This window comes from Atractosteus spatula, chromosome 18, assembly GCF_055471065.1.
Source record: "Atractosteus spatula isolate fAtrSpa1 chromosome 18, fAtrSpa1.hap1, whole genome shotgun sequence".
Lineage (NCBI taxonomy): Eukaryota > Metazoa > Chordata > Actinopteri > Semionotiformes > Lepisosteidae > Atractosteus > Atractosteus spatula.
In genome coordinates this window covers 5428481-5448372 of record NC_142723.1, presented here as the reverse complement: position 1 = coordinate 5448372, position 19892 = coordinate 5428481, and the positions used below count along the sequence as shown (strand labels likewise).

The window sequence follows — 19892 nt, the reverse complement described above, 5'->3', positions numbered from 1 at the left end:
CTACACTTAATGCAAGCTGGAAAATCAATGCTGGGCTGCCCTGGAACTTGCCTGGGTTGGGAGGAGTGTGTCAGATGCCTGTGCAAGAGATCCACTTCCAGTGTACAGCTGCTCAAAACAGCTGAATAATGAACGAACAGAGGGAAAGAGAGAGGAGAGACAAAGAACAGCTAAGCATTTTATGAGCTTTTGGCTTGATTTTCTTATAAGATCATATTACTTTATTGGCCATAAACAATTTCTTGTATTAGGAATGTGTCTTTTCGCATACCCCAGCTTGCTCTCCATGAGACACACAGACGGGGAGAGTAGCTTGGGGTCAGAGCGCAGGGTCAGCCACTTATATGGCGCCTCTGGAGCAGTTGCGGTTAAGGGCCTTGCTCAGGGGCCCAACCGAGTAGGATTCCTCTGCCGGCCGCGGGATATGAACCGGCCACCTTCCAGCCACAGGCGCAGATCCTGAGCCACAGAGCTACCACACCACCCATGTTATGTTAGCAATTTTTCACATATTTTGGAGAATAATGGATTGGGTCCATATGAAAGTCTAGTGTGGAGAAGCACAGTAGAGTGAGAAAAGGAAGCATCTAAAAACGGGAACGCCTGGTTAGTGAACTCTGGAGCTGCGAGTAATAGGACGTCTGCGCAAACTGTCATACACTCTTTGTTTCTTTCCGAATTTATATTATAAATAATATTATTATAATTTGGTATTAATTAAACCTTCGTCTTTCATGCCAAAGAGATGGAGTTCTCAATCAGCTCGTAAAAAAAGCTCAACTAAAACATTGGAGAAAGGCGTAAAACGAAATCAGACCTCTTCCATCTAGCAAAAGGAATGCAAAGCCGTGCTTACAGATTGAGACTTGCGCAGTGTATTGTACACTGGATATTCACCCCTTTCCCTCACCTGCGGTCAATCCGTCCACTCATGAATAAGAGGCCATATTCACAAACCCAGTACCAGCTCCCTGGGTTTGCACTATTTTTCCGATGAAAGCCGATGACCTGGTATATGTTGCAGACATGAATACGGAACTCCTCGCAAATCCCAGGAAGAATCATGCGAGAGCACTTTTGCTCTTCCGGGGAAAGAGGGGGGTGCAGGCCGGTGAGCGTGGCCTGCGGGCAGTGGTGTTGTGAATGTGGCCCGGGCAGTACCCGGGGGGGGGGTCCCTCAGCACAGCCTGCAGGTGAGGGGACGGTGCGGCGGCGCTCACTGCCCGTCTGCTTTCAGGAGGAGAGGATGCGGCGCGGGGATGACCTCCGGCTCCAGATGGCCTTGGAGGAGAGCCGCAAAGACTCGGGAAAACTTGGCAAGAAGAAAAAGGAGAAGGAGGTACGTTGTGCGCCTCCTCTGCAAAAAAAAAAAGCATGTGTGGTACAAATGATCGAGCACTGGCTAGAATATGCTTAGAACAACCCATGTTAGACAATGTTCCACGCAGGAGTTTCAGGTTATGGGCGAGAGTCTATTACAAATTACTCCCATCTGGCTTGTCAGATTTTCTAGTATTGAGCTGATATCATTTCTTGAACAAGACCAAGGTATCGGCCTCAACAGTACGGGAGAGTAGCTTGTTCCGGACTACAACAGTTCTGTGTGTAAAAAGGTGCATCACGTTTTCCATTTTAAAAGCATTTTGTGATTCCACTTTGTGTCCTCTGGTTCATGTTTTGAAATCCATTGGGTTGACTTTTTTTTTTGTCAGAGCCTTTGAGGGGTTTGAACACTTGGATCAGGTCAATTGTGTGTGCAGTGTTGAATAATTCATGTCAATTAGGAAGCACAGTCATCCTAATACATCCTCTTTGGTACTCCACTGCCCCAGTCTGATCTTTCACTTGCCACTTGATCACTTAACTAGTTCTCAGTAGAAATGTGTTACCTTGAATGCGTAGTGCCTGCTTGAAATACTGATTAGTTATCTAGTTTCTGAATGATGAACCTATATAAAAGCACCATATTTATAGTGCACACCAGTTTTGAGTTTTTTCCCCCCAAAATCCATACATTACATTTTTCACTATAGAACCATATTGACCAAAAAAGTACAGAGAGTCAAGTTTCGACCAGAAATACTAAAAAAAAAAAACAATGCAGAGAGTTTAATTTACTAAAAGATTCAGTTTTTAAATTGTTCTTTCTCAAAGTTCAGACAGTTTACAAAAGACAGGTGTGACTACCGCTTCAGAAGAATCCATCTTAGGATGGAAGTTTCTGATCCCCATACAAAGAACCATAAATATTAGAACATGCTCTAATTTAGCTTAAGTACCTTTTCTGTATGATTTCCAGTCTCCATACATTATCGGCAGAATGTCTGGATCAATGTACAAAGCGTCAAGGGACCCATTTCCTTCTAAACAGAGGAAATCTGTTTAAATTTTTTTCTGATTATGGTGTAAGTTTGTAATGTAATTTGGATAACGGCCCAGTAAACTGTGATGTGTTTCCTTGAATCCCCAGCTGTCATTGTTGGTGATAAAGTCGACAGACATTTTTCACATACAGGCTGCAGCCGGGTTTTTTTGGCTTGGCTTCTGCACGGATGCTCATGATTTCCCATGAATATTTCTTACGGGAGTACTGTTGACTATTTCTGTACATTTCATTTATTGGATCTGTTATTTTTGGCCACACTTGAACTAATTCCCCAGGTGGTTTGACTGTTCAGATGGGGGAAAAATGGATGCGTTTTGACTTTTTGTTAAGTAACATTGAGTTCTGATCAATACTCTTTATTTTTTGTCATCCAAGCAATCATTTTACTTTTTTATGAGTATGAAGTGGAGACATAATAAAAAATGATCCAGTGAGGTATAAGAAACACCAGACATAACTGTGATTAGATGCATTAATTTATGTATTATTTACAAGCTGCATGACTTGTATGAATATGTGCCTTAAAATGATGTGTGATCACCGGTGCATTGATGGTTTTGAGTTTGATGGTGTTACTGTGAGATTCATTTAAAATGGTGTGGTGCAGGATGGCAGGGCTGTTTTTTCCTGCACCTAATCCTGCTCTGTTCTTGCCGATTGCCTTCCTGGTGTCTCCCAGCCGTCAGTGCTGATGGACTTGATGGATGTCCTACCCGAAGGCCCCGCAGATCAGACATCAGACCCTTGGGGAGGGGCGGCAGCAGCAGTGGCCCCTGACCCCTGGCAATCATATGGTGAGACACTCCTGCCTCGACTGCTCTGGAAACCCATGCATCGCTGTCTCTGGTCCGACAGATCCAGCCCCTTCTCTGCAGTGGAGCCGCCTTGCCTACATTTTCGGTTTCTAATTTCCTGGTGTTTTGTTCTGTCACACCTGAAGTCTCTTGTTGCAATAACTCCATTTCTAATGACAGATGTACATATTTGTACTGTCACAGTAACTGGAACAAGAGGTTCGTAGTTGCGTGGCTTCTGTGATCTAATGAATAACTAACCTGGGAAGTTTGACCTACCTCTGAGTAAAGGTAGTTTCTGGGATTGGTTTCTGGCCTTATCACAGAGTCGCTGTCCTGCACTGGGTCCACACACAGCTTCCCTGACACCATCAGCTACTAAGAATAGAAACCTACTCAGTGTCTTATTACCCTTTTCCATTTTAGTGTACTTCATTTAACTTTTGCCATATTCTAACACTGATGATTTTCAGCGCGTTTTGCCCCAGTGCAACAAATTGTTCAACCTTTTCTTTTTCTGAGTAAAGCCCATCTTAAAATCCCCCAACCTATGCTGAAGTGGGGGAGAAAACTCTCACTTTTCCACATCTGTGTCATCTCCAACTTGACTTGTATCCTCATGCTGTGTTTCAGATGAAGCTTAAAGCTCCTCAGCAAAAAAAACAGTCCTTTTAAAATCCCCGTCGGTTCTGGCAGAGATTGTTTTTTTTTTAATGCAGTTAGGAACAAAACTAAGATAACTCGACAATGCCCATGTGCCTCCTGTGCATGCTTGGCGTAATGTTTTCAACACAGGTTTGGTTTTTGACATGCTGAACGTTTTTTTATGTTCAGCTCTCCTCCCTCAGTTTTGTTTTGCTCATTCCAGAGTGTTTTTTTTCCCCCTAGTCCTAAAGGTTGGGTCATAGCTTTATATAGTTATTCTATTTCAGGTCTGGATAAATAAGACTTTCAAATGCAAAGGTATCCATTGCACAGCAATAGAACGATGCTGGGGAGAGAGAGCTGCTGAACATGCTGCCTGCCCTCCTCGCGCACGGTGGGAGACACAGGCCTGGCTGCCACCTCTGTGATTTGCTCCACATGGCATCTGTGCACCATGTGTGTTGGTTGGCACCTGCTGTTCTTGTCAGGGATTGAGAAATAAACCTAAGTTCAGTCTGCTGGAGTTAAGTCTTGACATGCTGTGAATGCAAATGCTTTTTACATCAGATGTAACATGTTTCAGAAATCCCAGGAATAAAGGCGTTTCACTAGCTTTACATAAATGCATTCCAATTAAGGAAACGCAGGAGTTCCCTGCACTCTGCAGATTTTCCATCTACTGATTCAAATTTGAGAACCAGTGTGTATCATGATTTTTTTGTTTCCCCTCAGTGGTTTAACTTTCACTTTGGTGAGTAGACATTTTATGGTTTATGCCACTGGTTCTCAACCGGGGTTATGTGTACCCCTGGGGGTACCTCGAAATGTACTAGGGCGTACCTCGGGTGAAGCATTCAAAATGGTGGATTTTCACGTGCTTAGTTTTTAGTAAAATATTGGCTAAGTCTGAAATCATTTAGATTCTAAATGTTATATGCATATATGATATGATTATTTTTTGACTCCACTATAATACAGCACATACATGCAAAAACCCGAAAAACACCCCTTTCTTAGCGTTCTATGCCTACGATAATCTTAGGGGGTACCTGAGGACCTGGCCGACCCTCCAGGGCGAATGGGTGGACAGACCTGGTCCTGGAGAGCCACAATCCAACAGGTTTCATAGCTCACCCTGAAAACAGTTTGTCGATATTTGGAACATGCATGTCTTTATCAATTTAGTGCATTGATTCACCAACTTCAGGAATGACTAACTGTGGTTCTTGAGAGGTCTTTATCTGAAATGGAATATTAATTACAACCTCTCAAATAGGTAATTTCTCTAAAAGCCTTTTAAGAGGTCAAAATAAAAGTCTTCTGACAGTGAAGGTTATAAAAACTTCCAGATTGTGGCTCTCTGGGATCAGGGTAGGAGACACCCGATAACTACTCTTACCGTCAGTGAGGATCTTAAACACAACCGTAACATCACAGCCACAGGGAAGGCGAGGGTGTGTACATATAGTGCCTTGGAAGAGTATTCAGACCTTTCCCATGCTGTCCCATTTTATGAAATAACAAACATTTTGTTCAACTTAATATTTAATTCACAATCTGAATGTTCAAGCTGAAGACTTCTCAGGGTACGTTACTGTAAATTTCAGCAAAAACGAAACAGAAAAAAAAACTGAAACCTTGATTTGCATAAGTACTGGGACCTGTGTGCTGTGAGTTGCAGCTGCTTGTCTTTTTGGTCAGGTGTGGCCATATGGTCTTTGCACACTAACATGGTGCAGTGTTTGTCCATTCTTCTTGGCAGATTTGCTCAAGCTCTTGCAGAGTTCTTGGAGATTGCTTATAGTTGGGACTGTGTACAGGCCACCCAAGGACATTGACTGAATACCTTGGCATGTCACTGTGTCACAGTAGTATTTTTGTGTTAAAAAGGCGATTCATTTAAAAATAGAAGCATTCTTTAGATGTTCCTGCATTGTTTTCAAGTTAGTGTGGCACAAGTCTGCTCCAGCATGTCCATAGATGGTTTTGTTGTGTGGCATTGGAAACATTTTCCTTATTATGTTTTGAGCAAAGGTTGCATAACTTTAGAAAACTGTGCGTCACCAGCAATCCTTCTGCCCTCTTTGTTGACGGAGAATTGCCTCGTCATTCACAGTGTTCTTCTTGGTTCAAAATGGACTCGCTCAGCAGCTTCAGTTTCCTTTAACCAGAGCTAAGGCAATGTGGCCTAACTGGTAGCGTTGCATTCCTCTCCTAGTTAGAATGAACGACAGAATTAGTTGCTTTAGGAGGAGCCCATTCAGAGCTGGATTTACTTTTGTTACGATAATATTCTCCTGCAACACATCAGCCTTGCATCTTTGAAGCTCTAAAATTAAAAGCTATTTGAGAATTTTAATTAAGCATGTAAAAAAGTCAGCACTGTTTGTTTCTCTTAGTCTGCAGGCGTACTGTCCGTTGGGGATTCACACAGTTGGTGCTTGAGATGAGTGAGCGGTTTTGATTAAGGTGGTGCCCATGGCATACAGATATTTAAGAGCACTGAAAAACGGGGATCGCAAATGACCTTAAATGAGATGAGTGCTTGGATTCTGTGGCTACAGGAATACAGAGAAGGGAGGAAGAAGACGATGAAAATCACTTGTATGTGATTACACCTAAGCTGTCTCATTGGACTGATGGACTTTACCTTGCACTAATTATTTCCTTTTGTAATCATCAAATCCACTGGTTAAAAAAACAGTTTCAGTATTACTGTCTCACAGGAAACAGGAAATAAGCTGTTCCGCTGACTTTTATTCTTTTAGTGCCATCAGATCTCCCCCCCAAGAGCTGACGTCTCTTAATGTTGAGGATGTGCAATTAAATAAAAAAAAACTCCTCAGTTACTTTCTGAAAATGAAATCAATATTGTTATATAGTGACCACAGCAAATGTCAGATTTTAATCAATTCGAAATCAACCCAGAATGCGATGGACAGAGGTCACATCTTCGTGTAACGGCGCTGAGAATGATATGCATCAGTGATGCTTAGTGCTGGTTTAGAATACATTAGTATCAGATTGCCCTGTGGGAAGAGTTATTTGACTTGCATACCAGTGTGCTCTCTTAACTGTACTCCGTGCTAATGCCTAAGGTCAGTGTGTTAACGCCTCGTGCTCTTCTCTGTAACAGTATCCCTTCTGTGGTTGCAGGTGCGAGTTCTAAGCCGATCCCAGCAGCCGATCCGTGGGGTGCATCCTCTGCCTCGGCCACTCCTGTGAAGAGTGCAGATCCCTGGGGCTCCCCTGCTGCTTCAGCTCAAGGAATCCCTGACCCCTGGGTCACAGGGTCTGCCAGCCACCCCAAGACCGGCTCCCCAGGTGAGCAGAAAATGTAACGAGGGAAAGAGGTGGAGTCTTTGAAATGTAAAATCATATCCACTCATCAGTGCCGAGTGGCCATATTTGGAAAGTATGGCTCTAAGCTCCATTGTTCAGTTGTTGAACAGCATTTTGTTTGCTTTCCAACAGTCGGCACAATAGAAGTCAGGAGAGGAGGCGCTTTGTATCAACATTTGGGCTGGTGGGAGTGGGATATTCTTTGAAATAATGGAGAATTAGTTTTGTGTTGCATTCTTTGCAGTCTTTCTAAATTCCTAGAAACTATTTGATACCTGTTTTCACATTGCAGGATTTGCAGAATACAGTGCAGCTGTGAAGCTGCTGTTTCTAATTTTTTAAAAAAAAGTAAGACATTTCTTTACGTTGCTCGCTGTGGTCTTTAACAAACCCCTATTTGCCAAAATCTTGTTACTCTACTAAAATCACAACAATGGCTTCAGCTGAGATGCCTTTGATTCACAGTGATTTGCAACTCTTCCAAGTTCAGAAGATCAATGTATATTGAATTTTTTCTGGCCCTTAGAAACCTCACACTTGTTGTGTATGACTATTTCCGTGCAGGCAACTTTGATCCCTTCAGCACGTTAAATGGTACTTCCAAGGATGACTTTTCAGAGTTCGACAGCTTACGTTCATCTTCTACAAAGACAGGTAAGCCTATGCACACATTTTTTGGGGTTCCAGCACTTCACTGTCCAATCTCTGAGCTGTAAGAAATTGAGTATAAACAGCTTAAAATGGTCTTGAGATGTCAGAAATTAAGCATTTTCCATAAAGTTTTTCAAAGTACACATATAACATTATACTCTTCCAGCTTTGACGCTTTAGTGTCATTCAAAGGCGTGCTTGACTTTACTGTGAAGACCCCGTACTGCGAGGGATAAATATATAACAAATGAGTACTGGAATACATAGCATTTTTTAATGACCTGTTAGATTGTTATAATAATGTTTTCATGTACATTTACACCTGTCGTAGGGGAGATGAGTTTGATTAATCAAACCCGGTTGCCCCTGTTAAGAGATCACATGAAAGGATAATGACTTTTGTCCTCTTAGGAGACGTCTTGTCCTCTCGGCCTAGCGCGTCCGCCAGTCCCGACATGTTCGACTTGCAGAGGGGCGGCTCCGGCCCGAGCAGCCTGACCTCCACCACCGGCTCTCGGAAGACACCCGAGTCTTTCCTGGGTCCCAATGCTGCACTGGTGAACCTGGACTCGCTAGTCAGCAAACCAGCACAGCCAGCTCCCATCTCCAACCCCTTCCTTATGCCAGGTACGAGTTAGATGTGTGTGAGCGGCCAGCTCATTCACACAGCGGGAAGCAGGGCACAGTTATCACTGTGATATGGAGTGGAGATTTGGTGGGGATACCATAGTCTTAGCTTGTGTATTAATGTGCTGCTCAGTTCCTGTAAGGCTCTGTTAGAGTGGAACTGTAGTCCCAATTTCTCAGTCAGGTTTTTCCAACTTTTTAATAAAATTGACAGTATCGCAGAGTTTTACAAATTCCAAACTGAGTGCAAAATCATGAAATTTGTGAAAGTACTGTGTAGTCGCCATGTAGTCAAGAGTTTGTGAGAATTGCGACGTGGAGCGGCCCTTCCTGCTCTCTAGTCACTAATGTCTAATGCGATGTATAAGCCAATAAAAACAGGCTGTGCAGCAGACGTTTCACGTAGAAATTTTCCAACCCGATCTGCATGCAGAGTCTGCAAGCAAGTAGTATTTGTCTCCAAAACCGTCTTGAAGTCGAGAGCAATATCTCTATTGAGTTTAAAGAGAAGTCTTCATAAGTCCGCTTGTTCGAATTGTAATAGGGCCGCTTCCCTTGGGAGTTTTGTTGCCTCGTTCTGCATCGCAGAATACGGGGCTGCGCGTACCTGGAAATTTCCTGTTTTGTGATGTGAATTGAGGGTTTTACACATTACTATGTACATGGTTTGAAACGTGCTCACCAATGCTGATTCTTTCTAACCCCGAAATATAAATATAGCGTTGCAGTTGCCCTTTAATTCTCCCCCCCCCAATGCTCATCATGGCCAAACAGACCGGTCTCGCTTTGGTATAAAACGCATGTTTCTCTCCATCCCGTTGCAGGGGCCGCTCCTCCAGCCACGGCTCAGGTCAATCCCTTCCAGGTCAATCAGCCCCAGCCGCCCACCCTCAACCAGATGAGAGTCAGCCCCATGATGGGCATGAGCTCCCAGAGCTTCGGCACCATGCCCGCCATGGGCGTGGACCCCTTGCCCGCCATGGGCGTGGATCCCTTGCCCCTTCCCACGATGCCTCCACCCGGCTCCATGACAATGGTCCCCATGCCAGGGATGGCGGCGCTGGCACCCATGGGCCATATGATGCCTGGCATGGCTATGAACATGCCAGGACCCATGCCACAGCCACTTATGAGCACAGGAATGCCCTCAGCTACCACGGCCGCCCAGGGTGGCGGCACTACCAACCCCTTCCTGTTATGAAGAAAGCTCTGTTGCTCTCTGCAGCTGTTCTCATCAAAGACAAACACCTCTATATTAGTCAACAATATAGCGGTCTGCCGTGCTTTCAGACTGGTTTCGTGGAGTGCTACTTTACTAAAGACTTTTGGAGTAGATGTGGTGTTTACAGTTTTTAATTGGCAGAAGAAGCTCTCTCTGCCCCCCTTGGAGGTAGGTACCCCCTTCACCCTTTACTCCTTAATTTCCTGAAGCGAAACTCTTGTAGTTACTGTGTGTTGTAAACGTGATCTACTCTTACCCTCAAGTGTACAGCTGCTCCCCGAAAGCCAGCGTAGTATTTAGTGGGATACCAATTTTAAACTCTTTAGATTGCTTTAATCTTATCAAAGGTTTAAATAAACTACACATCCTGCTCCGTTTTATTCTGTATTTTAAAGAAAGGTATTCACTAAAGCTAATCTTTTTTTATTAACTTTAAAGTTCTGCATCACTGCATATACACTGTATGTACAGCTTGCATTGTGTTCCGCATTTTCTGTGCTTATTTTTTTTGTCATGAACAGTGTCATAGAACACTAAATATGTACTAATTACACAAGAGGACAAGCTGGATTTCACATACCATTTCAACCCCTGAGTGTTTTGGCTCAGTCACTTAAAAACAACATGCAGGTGGTACTGATCAGTAATTCCTGCGCCCAGTTAACTTGCATTTCAGTCCTGTGATTCCCCAGTCGATGTGCATCTGCTTGCACATTTACTTTCACCAGTTGCTGAGTGTGATGTGCTGACGAGATTGAGTGTATAGTAAGTACCACTCTTGACTATAATTCCAAATATTTCAATTATGAAGACCCCATACCCCAACATCAGTGAATGTTTTGCTAAATTGGGATCCATTGAAGTTGCTGTGCCTGCGAACTGCCTTTTAAAGCGAGCTGTGTCGTCATGAAATAAGCACTGAAAAGACGGAACTCGGTATGCATTAGTACACACAGTATATAGATGATTCAGTCAGTTTACATTTTAATGGATTTGGTGTTCTAAGCAGAGCTTTTGCACATGGTTTAGTTTTTGACTGTTGGTTCACCATTAGTCCTTAGCTGAAGAAAAACAATGGCTGACTGTTGTATTCAATACCAAGTATAAAATGTTACATGGAGAAGTCTGTGCCCTTAGTGCTTAGGACTTTGAAGTGTGTGCACTTCATGTGTCACGGATTCAATTCATGAAATATTGGAGGGTTGAAAGACTGTTAACAAGTACAGTAATAGGAAACTGGTTTGCACGTTTGAAGGTGGCTTTTAATTTTTTTTTACAAAAGTCATTATTTTCTACTGAATACAATCTGGTAAATCAGTTTAATTGGGTAAATGGTGATATGATTTTTAGTAATATTGTAATGCTCAATCTTTGCACAGTTTTAGTTTCATAGGGTGACAGTTTTATATAGACCTAATTGAGTCTTTTAAATCAGTATGCAGCTGCCTAGCTCTCTTAAATAATGCTGTTAAGATTCAAGATCCAACAATCCGAGATATTTTCTTTTTGTGTGTAGATGCTGTTAATTTATATAAGAAAACGTATTGATATTCATAGAAGTCGATATAAAGGGAAATGAGAGAGAAAATGAGAGCAAGACAGGTGAGCTTCATATCTGAGCTAATCCTCCCACGTCTTACTGTCTTATCACCAGTGTAACTTACAACAGGTGTTGCTGCATGATCTTATTTAATTTTTTTTTAATTAAATGCTTAAGCTTTAAGATTTTTTATCGGGACTAACCACCTGACCTGCAGTGCTTTTATATGCACAGGTACCTGATTGTACCTGTTTTAAAATAGATTTTTTTTTTCTCCTAGAATTGGTCATGCCATTATTATGATGTTTTTTTTTTAACGTAGAAATGCAGGTCTGCCTTCTGTGGAGACATTTAAGCGTACAATATACGACATACTGTAGAATTCAACTGCCTGATTATGAACAGAATTCAGATGAAGGGAAGATTTGAAATAGCTGGATTAAACATCAGAGCTAGTTTAAATTGTGCCCTTACTGTGATTGGACAGCATTAGGTTGGAGGCAGTGGAGGGGGTGGGGGTGGGGGGGTCACTGGAAATTCTCATCAATATGCTCAAGAGTACTGATAATTTTTATGTTTTTATGTAAAACTCCTGTAATGGAGTTATAGCATTACATGATGGCCTTAAAAATGCAGACATTGGAACTTAATATACCAAATATCAGGTCATCTTCAAAGCTCCTGCTTGGGCTAACTTTTGATGATATTTTCTAAGAGATACTTGATTGTTCATTTTTAAAGTTTGTAGAGTGTTAGCTTCCCTGTTAAGAATCCAGGTGTCTCCTCCTGCTGTTGGAGGAAGCCAGGGAATTTATTACCAGCGAACAGGAACTGGGACACTGCAACTGTGTGTAAAGGGATACAAAGTGAACCCTAATTTTTAGTGCTACTGGAAACCTACCACACAAAAGCATTATCAATAAAACAAGGTGCTGTATTGGTGGCTCTGTGGCCAGTTCGTATCCCGCTGCCGGCAGAGGAATCCTACTCCGTCGGGCCCCTGAGCAAGGCCCTTAACCCCAACTGCTCCAGGGGCGCCGTCTAAATGGCTGACCCTGCGCTCTGACCCCCAGCTTCTCCCCCTGTCTGTGTGTCTCATGGAGAGCAAGCTGGGGTATGCGAAAAGACAAATTCCTAATACAAGAAATTGTATATGGCCAATAAAGTGATCTTATCTTATTTTTGGCATGGCCATTCCCTAATTTTATATCTGATAAAACAGTCACTTAACTATAGTTAATCAAGCCCACAACACTAGGAAAGGTTTTTTTTTTGCTTGTAATGATCTTGCTGAACTGCGTGTTTGATCCAGTCTCTTCAGAATGTGAGGCTCAGGATTGTGTAGGTGAGGTGAACTTACGAAGGGTGTAGCAGGTAGTTACTGGGCTGCAGAGCAAAGGAGCAGTACCGAAATCTGCAGCTATGTGTTCTTTATTGACTTGTGAAATAAGATTGCTCGCAGTCTTTGTAATGAATTTGCTTCTAAAAACAAACTCCGGTACTGGTAGATCTTCCATGAAACAAGATGCTATATACTGAAGTACTGCTTTAAAAATGAATAATATACATTACAAATAAATGATGAAAGGTAGTGCATTATCTTTGTTGCACAGCTATGTGGTTTCTTTCATTGTAACGTTTCTTTGTGAGGACCACAGAATTTGGCGTGCACTTTCATAAACCTTTACAAAGTACTATTGCATTACCAGCACAAGGAAAACCTAATTCAATCCGAAAACACAGTAACACTGACATTCTACTTATATAGGAGGCACTGTAACTTTTGACTGTTTAAAACAGGTATACAGATATTTGCTTTTGTTAGCAAGCAATCAGATAATCTTCATATTAATTAATTTTAAACCCATGTCATTGTACTGTTTTGATTTTTTTTATATATTTTATTCTTCTGTCAGCTAGTGCCCTCTGCTGGAACAGCTGTGGTAGAGCAATTTTCATTGTAATTCCTAGCGAGTTCAAATAGTATTGAAATTATAATGTACCTACCACACATTTACTCAGGCAACAAGGAAAAAAAAGACATCTTTAAGCTACCAAGATTTATTGGTTTTGATCTGATAGGGATGACGAGGGTTAAACAGGTATGAGTCCTGTAAGAAAATCGAGCCCTGCAGATAAGTAACAGAAATATGCAGACTTAGAAACTAATATCTATAAGGAAAGATCTGTGCTACAAAACATGTAATACATGTTGTGCAAACATTGTTTTGCACCTTTTTAAAACTACATACAATATCTAGCTCAATTTGTCACATCTCGTTTTTTGCTGTAACTGTTTCTACTGTGTTATTTTTCTTGCATTCTGTTACTATATACTAATGATGCATTTATTGTGGAAAACTAACATTTTCATTGAAAACATGCATAAACAAATTTATTTTTTCATGTTATTGTCTGTATATTTACCAAACTGTTTCATATTACTGGGAGCAGGCTGCTTTTTTTATGGATTTGTGCTCGACTTGTTGGCATTATAACTGTATAATATAATTTATCATTTGTACTATTGTAACATATTGTTCTGTATCTTATTTCTGTGTAATGGTTTTTGTAGGAAGTCATCACATGAGAAATGTGATGTTTTAATGCCATTTAAACAGCAGCAAATGTTAAAGGGCCTGTAGCTGCAGTGGTTACAAAATAAATTGTATCACATACACTCTGGGCTGCAGTTCATTTATGCTGCTAGTAGACTGGTACCAGCACAGGATGGAGAAGACCTACATATCCCCAAAATACTCGCCCCACAGCTAGTATCAAACACAGTAATCACCGATGTGTGGCAAGGCAGGGATAAGGTTAAGGCAACCCCAGTTGTCCAATCTGCCTACTGATGAACTAGCATGGCTCTACCTTTATTGCTTACAGGTTGAGCCACTTAGGAAAAGGTTCTCTAACAGCGGTTTAATATTTTTTTACACAGCCATTTCTGAGGGACATTGCAAATTTAAAACATCTAGGTTTTATGTGTGTTTGTGTAGCATGTGAAGATTTTCTCCAATGAATCAGAATTTGAGAGGTGGTGAAAGATGGAAAGAATTTATTCTTGTAATAAAATACATTTAATGTCTTTAAAAAAAGATGATGTAGAACATAACAGCATCTTTTTAGTTCCTCGGTTGTACAATTAGCAGTTTTGGAACTCAAGTCTCTGAAATACTGTAAATGACAGTATGTTTTGATAGCCTCTTCAACATGTATTCTTCACAACACTTGGACCATCTGGACTTGGAGGACCTTATTTCTGATGCTCTTCAGGTTGTGATCTGAGGGCCTCATGAGGTATAGGCTGGATCTGTCGCTAGTAGGCCGGAGGGCTTCTGGGTATCTGTAGAAGTAGTGTCATAGCCAAGCTTCTTCATGTCTTTGGTCACAATGTTAAAAGACAGACTGACAAAGCCTTGAGATTGCACTCGGGTTACTGAAACAGAAAAGGATAACCAACACTTCAGCTTTTTTACGAAGGTTTTTATAATATGAAAATAGAACAACATATTGGTGGCTTCATTGTTTTTTCAAGTATTAATCTGTGAGGAAGATATTAAAGTGAAAGAAGAAGGAACGTTATACTGGCTATCTGTTTTAGGCTGTGCTCTCGTGATGTGCCATGTAGTTCTTCCTTTTGTGCCACAGGTGCAACCTAGCACTGACCTCAACACCACCTGCTAAGTCTTTTTACAAACAGGAAATACAAACTGCCAAAGATCTGAGGCTGAGCCAAACTGGAACTTCAGCTCCGGGGCAGAAAGGCGTGTGAATGAATGCAGCTACTACGGTCTGGACCTACCTTCCCTTCCTTCTCCCTGAGCAACGACCCTGGGGTCTGTGAATTCTGGACGCCTTCCCATCAACCAGCTGAAAAAAAAGAAAGGGCTGATTTAGAGCCTCTTGTCTAAACCCACATCGGCCTGAGCATTTACATTTTGTTTGTGTTAAAAAGGAAAAAGTCGCCACTGATACAACCAGAATATGATCCTAGCATAATTTTAACCTGTACTAAAACAAGTTTCATTTGGAAGACTACTGGAAAAGATGCTGAAGTTGCCAGATGCCTGGAACACTTGTAATGTTTACTTCAGAAGCAGTCTTATGAATCTTATGGGTCTTTGAAATAAAACCATAACAATCCAACATGCAACAACAGTAAGTGGTGACTGGCAGTTGTCATTTCCTTAATGGAATCTTAACAAGTGTTTTGTAGAGTGTAGTGTAACAATGTCGTATCCATCCATTTTCATTAAGTGTTTAGTTCCTATACGGATCACAAGTTAATCTGGCACAAGGAAGGACTTTTCCTGGATAGGACACCAATCTGTCCCAGAGTACATACACGCACATTAATGGGAAAATTTAAGAGACATCAGTTTTCCTAGACAGCATGACTTTGGACTATGGGAGAAACACCATGCAGCCAACAGGAGTACAGAGAGAGAGACTCCAAAAAGACAGTGCCCAGGTTGAAGTTGGACCCAGCAGCTAGAGAACAGTAGGGCTAACTGCCATGCCTCCTGCAGATCTTCATGCTTCATATATATTCATTACCTAACAAATGGGACTCTTGAGTGACTTAGGGTGTATGTGCTCTCTTTTGGAATGTAGCTTGAGCCCTAGTTTAGAAGTTGGTCGTTTGAGCCTGAACCATCCCATTAGCACATGCTCAGATAGGCTCAGGATTCCCAGAGCTCCAGCATACAATTGGCAAAATGTTGCTGAGGTTGGCGGGTCTTCAGCTGTTCAAATTATACTCATTTTACTGTGCAACACTAATCTTGATTACCTGTAAGAGTGCCTGCATATTTGCTACGCTGTCGTGAAAGCCATATGGGTTCTCTAACTGGTAATGCTCCTGTGGGTACTGTGGAGCTTGTGGTGTGTAACCTATCCAATGGTTTTTAGCAACACACACTTTGAAAGGTAGCTGTGTAGTCTTTATTCCTGCTTTTGCTTGTAGAACAGTTGTATTGGTAAGTCAAATAACTATTCTAAAAAAATATGTATACAATCAGACCTTTTCAGAAAATCCAATTTGCATTTTAATATCATATATAACCATAACTTCCAGAAGGATACGAACGTGTAGAAGTGTTATGTGTGCCCTTGAATTTTTGGTACTTGAGAAAGGCCTTTCAGATCTAAAGCAACCTGACATCTGAAGGATAGGCTCTTTGCATTCTACTTGTAATGAAATTCAAAGTGAGAAAAATGCAACAACAGCCTTGGAAAACTGTTCTGCATTCACCAAATTCAACAAGTATTTTACTTCATCTGCACATGCATTTTACTGTTGGTTCTCTGGTTGGGCATAACCTACTGCTTTTGAAAAGCTCACTTAAAACTGGTTGTCAGGACATTTTTCAAGAGAAGCAAATAAGGGCCAGGTACTATTTACACAGAATTTAAAACCGAGTGTGCTAGGGCAGAGCTCAACTGTATTTTCATAAGATGATTAATCTGTGTGGTGGGGGTGTTACCTTGTGAACTTCTGGAGTCTTGAAGTGGATTCTGGAACAAACATTGGAATAGTTCTCTTGTGTCTGAGAGAAGAACACAGATTAATAAGATTTTTGTTTTTGCACACTGTTCACGGGTTCATTATTAGTTTTTTACTGCAAGGTGTACTGTACAGCATGCTGCACTGCACACAGTGCAACTCAAGGGGGCAATGGATAGCAGTACCGAGGAGAGGAGCAGGAGACTTACTGGCCAGGGGTTATGGGAACATGAACAGCGCCATATCCTCGCACCACGTCATTGCCGAACACGTCCAGTCCGTACACACTGACCACGATCTGGGGCCCTGCGCAAGAGAGCAGACACCTGCACCTCAGCCCAGTGAAAGCCAGTCTCTCTTTTGTGACAGCCTGGCCACAGCAATGATAGAAATACCCATGGAAGTGGTGCTGACAAAAATACAGTTCTTGTCACAAGCAAACGAAGCCCAGCAATTGTTCCTAGTCATTCTTAACTGCTACACAAAATTACGCAGAGCCAGATCTTCCTTTGCCATTGACATGCATTCTTCAACAGCACTGCAATGGAGGTGGTAAACACCCATCTACAAGTATATTTTGTCAAATATAGCCAAATATACAATTTGTGCAGTACTGTGTCTAAAAGAACCTTTAGTTCTGTGTTTCTAAAAGAAAGTAGTATAGTTTTTCAGTAGTGGGTAATCGGTGTCAGTGGGTGTGTCACTCACAACCGAAGGGATTGGTGCTCTTGAAGGTGATGTCCAGGGGGAAGTTCCACACACAGCGCTGCTGGGAGTCTCTGCTCTTGGAGGCAATCTGGGAGATCCCCTCCTCCAGGCCCTGCCAGGACAGCGACAGGCATGATCGGAACAGCCTACGCTGGAAGTGAGAGGCCCGCTGGACGCAGCCATACCTATCTGGACAGCGAGCTACTGAGAAACATCCAGTAGGGAACTGCATCAGCTGCACAGGAACAGGTAAAGATTTATTCCAGGCTGAAAGGAAAAGAAATGCAGTGGTTTGGACAGCCACTGCCTCCACACGCCTGAAGAAGGCTTCAAAGCCGAAACCTCACATCTCTTCTCTTTTCCTTTCAGCATGGAACAAACCCTTACCTGTTCCTACTGAGAAAGACGTTATAGTCCTTCAACCTCATCTCCAGTGGTCAACTGTATAGATAATTCCAACAAAAAGGTATTTAAGCTCCCGAAGACCATATTTGTGTCAATTTATGTGTGAATAACAATAAATGACTCCTCTTGGTGTAGCCCTTCAACAAAACACACATCACCTCATGCAAAATGGATCTCCCAGCCTTTGCCCAAGAGGCACAACAGAATTTTGTAGTGTTGACAAGGACCTCTCTCTGGCTAAATGCAGAGTTTGGCTTTTCAGTGGGATTAAAAGCTACCAACTCTCTTCACCATCTTAGGTACTGTGTGATAATACGATTTCAGAATTATTCTTAAACCAAATGAAGGTAATGCTTAAATTAATATTAAACTTTTGTTAAAGTCATATAACTGCTAAACAACTATAAGAAAACAGGACTAGTTTATGCCATTAGAAAAAAAAGGCTGGCTAAATATTTCATATTTATTACGGTAAACGATTTAGTTGTTTCTGATATAACTTTGTCTTTCACATTACTGAAGTTATACATCGTCCTAATTGCAATGATCTTATAAAACAAGGCAACATCAACAGATGAGCTGATCACAAGCCTGGACGCCGGACCACGGAGAGCTGGGAACTGTGAAAACCAGGGCAATATATTAACAACACGAACGTAAAGTTTAAATTGAGGGAATAAAAGTAGTAGAACTTTAAAGCAGAAACAGTACGTTATCAATATAGCAAGCACCCTCAAGCTTAAGTGTCTCACCGAGGTAGGAGCCCAGTCGTGTCCGTATACAAAGCAATATTTGCAGTACAGGTCGTCATATTCTGGAAACTAAGAGACAGTAAAATGGAGATTTAACGAAAGAAAAACAATTTTTACCACTTGAACAGCCCTCCGTTCAACACACATTAAGCCTCTGAAGATACTACACAATTTTTTAAAAGTTAGCAGAGAGACGGGTTGTATTATTTTACAGAACATGATGTGAAATGGACACTGATTTGGCCACAGGAACGCGTATCCAGTCTCGTCTGGATCTAAGTAAAAGCAGGAGGCTCTGTGCGTCTTCAAAGGCGGATACTCACGCTGGCTCCCTCTATCTGACCGTTTATCATGAGCAGAAAAACAGATGGATTGGCTGACATTCTGCCCTGTCTCCACACGTTTCGAAATAATAATAATAATCTGAAATATATGTTCTATCTCATTGCTACTGTTATTTATTCCTATCTGCTCTCCTGTTAGTGTTACCAACGCCTCTGGATACCAAGGACGCCTCCTGTATGGCACAGCGTGAGGACCAAACAGTGCAAGGTAAAAAAGCGATTGAAAAACATCGCCCTGTCCTCCTTTTCAATGCCCAGCCCCGTTAGGTTTATGCTTTTACCAACAGTAAAACATAACCTTGAAAGCCAAGACAAATACTACACCACATTAACACCGAAGGTGCTGAGTTATGTCACGACGTTATCATCTAAAAGGTTTCTCGTCTTATCATCTATGTATACACACCTGAAGAGCTAATTATCGCCTTCTCCTCTAGATGGTACTCATGCAATGTAAAATCACTCTGTTCAAGTTAGTTTTTTTCTTCAGCCATCGGAAATTGAGGTGAAATGAATGAACCAAATGGCTACAATGCAATCAGTTAGCTGGTGATTGGAGTGCGCGATGAAAGGACGGTTTTCTCTCAGTATTGGTGCTCAGCAGTAGGGCTGTAAAAAAACGTCCGTGATAATAAAAATGGTTTTTTACGTTGCTGCTTACAAGAACGTAATCTTTATTAGCTTCTGAGAAATAAAACATTTGGCTAAATGTGGCATCTACGCCTATATTATAACAAGTTTTCTTCTTCTTTCAGTTTGGCAAAAAGGTTGGAAAAAGTCGTAAATTTGAATCCTGCTTTTCTGTTTACCAGCATAATAGCGAGTCTAAAATTAAATCTGACCTCATGCGAAGGATGGTGAACATTTCAAATGTGGTTAAAACATTTTCGTTTAGTATTGCACTTAAGACCGTTTTAATCCATGCTATCAGTAGAAGGCTACAATGACTGCAGAGTTAGACGAA

At 41.7% G+C, this 19892-nt stretch overlaps 2 protein-coding genes across 4 annotated transcripts in view; one reads left to right on the top strand and one right to left on the bottom strand.

Annotated features, from left to right (window-relative positions):
- epn2 (epsin 2) overlaps nucleotides 1-10310 on the top strand; it is a 35508-nt gene extending 25198 nt beyond the window's left edge. Inside the window, exons 4-9 of one of the 2 annotated variants that reach the window (XM_088936590.1) lie at nucleotides 1238-1339; nucleotides 3066-3180; nucleotides 6982-7149; nucleotides 7732-7821; nucleotides 8230-8445; nucleotides 9270-10310. In XM_088936590.1, the coding sequence (XP_088792716.1) occupies nucleotides 1238-1339; nucleotides 3066-3180; nucleotides 6982-7149; nucleotides 7732-7821; nucleotides 8230-8445; nucleotides 9270-9646 (1068 nt within the window). In that variant the 3' untranslated portion in view covers nucleotides 9647-10310. The remainder of the gene's footprint in view (nucleotides 1-1237; nucleotides 1340-3065; nucleotides 3181-6981; nucleotides 7150-7731; nucleotides 7822-8229; nucleotides 8446-9269) is intronic. The other variant, XM_088936589.1, reaches the window with a different exon arrangement.
- A 3942-nt stretch (nucleotides 10311-14252) lies between these two features.
- b9d1 (B9 domain containing 1) lies at nucleotides 14253-19119 on the bottom strand. 2 transcript variants are annotated; one of them, XM_088936591.1, is made up of 7 exons: nucleotides 18908-19119; nucleotides 18585-18653; nucleotides 17428-17539; nucleotides 16929-17025; nucleotides 16700-16762; nucleotides 15016-15083; nucleotides 14253-14649 (listed from the first exon to the last, which is right to left on the bottom strand). In XM_088936591.1, the coding sequence occupies exons 1-7, from the start codon at nucleotides 18965-18967 to the stop codon at nucleotides 14504-14506; spliced, it is 615 nt and encodes a 204-aa protein (XP_088792717.1). In that variant the 5' UTR covers nucleotides 18968-19119; the 3' UTR covers nucleotides 14253-14503. The 2 variants fall into 2 exon arrangements, with proteins under 2 accessions (XP_088792717.1, XP_088792718.1); XM_088936592.1 differs by lacking the exon at nucleotides 18585-18653 and having other exon boundaries at nucleotides 18908-19092.
- Between the last annotated feature and the right edge of the window lie 773 nt (nucleotides 19120-19892).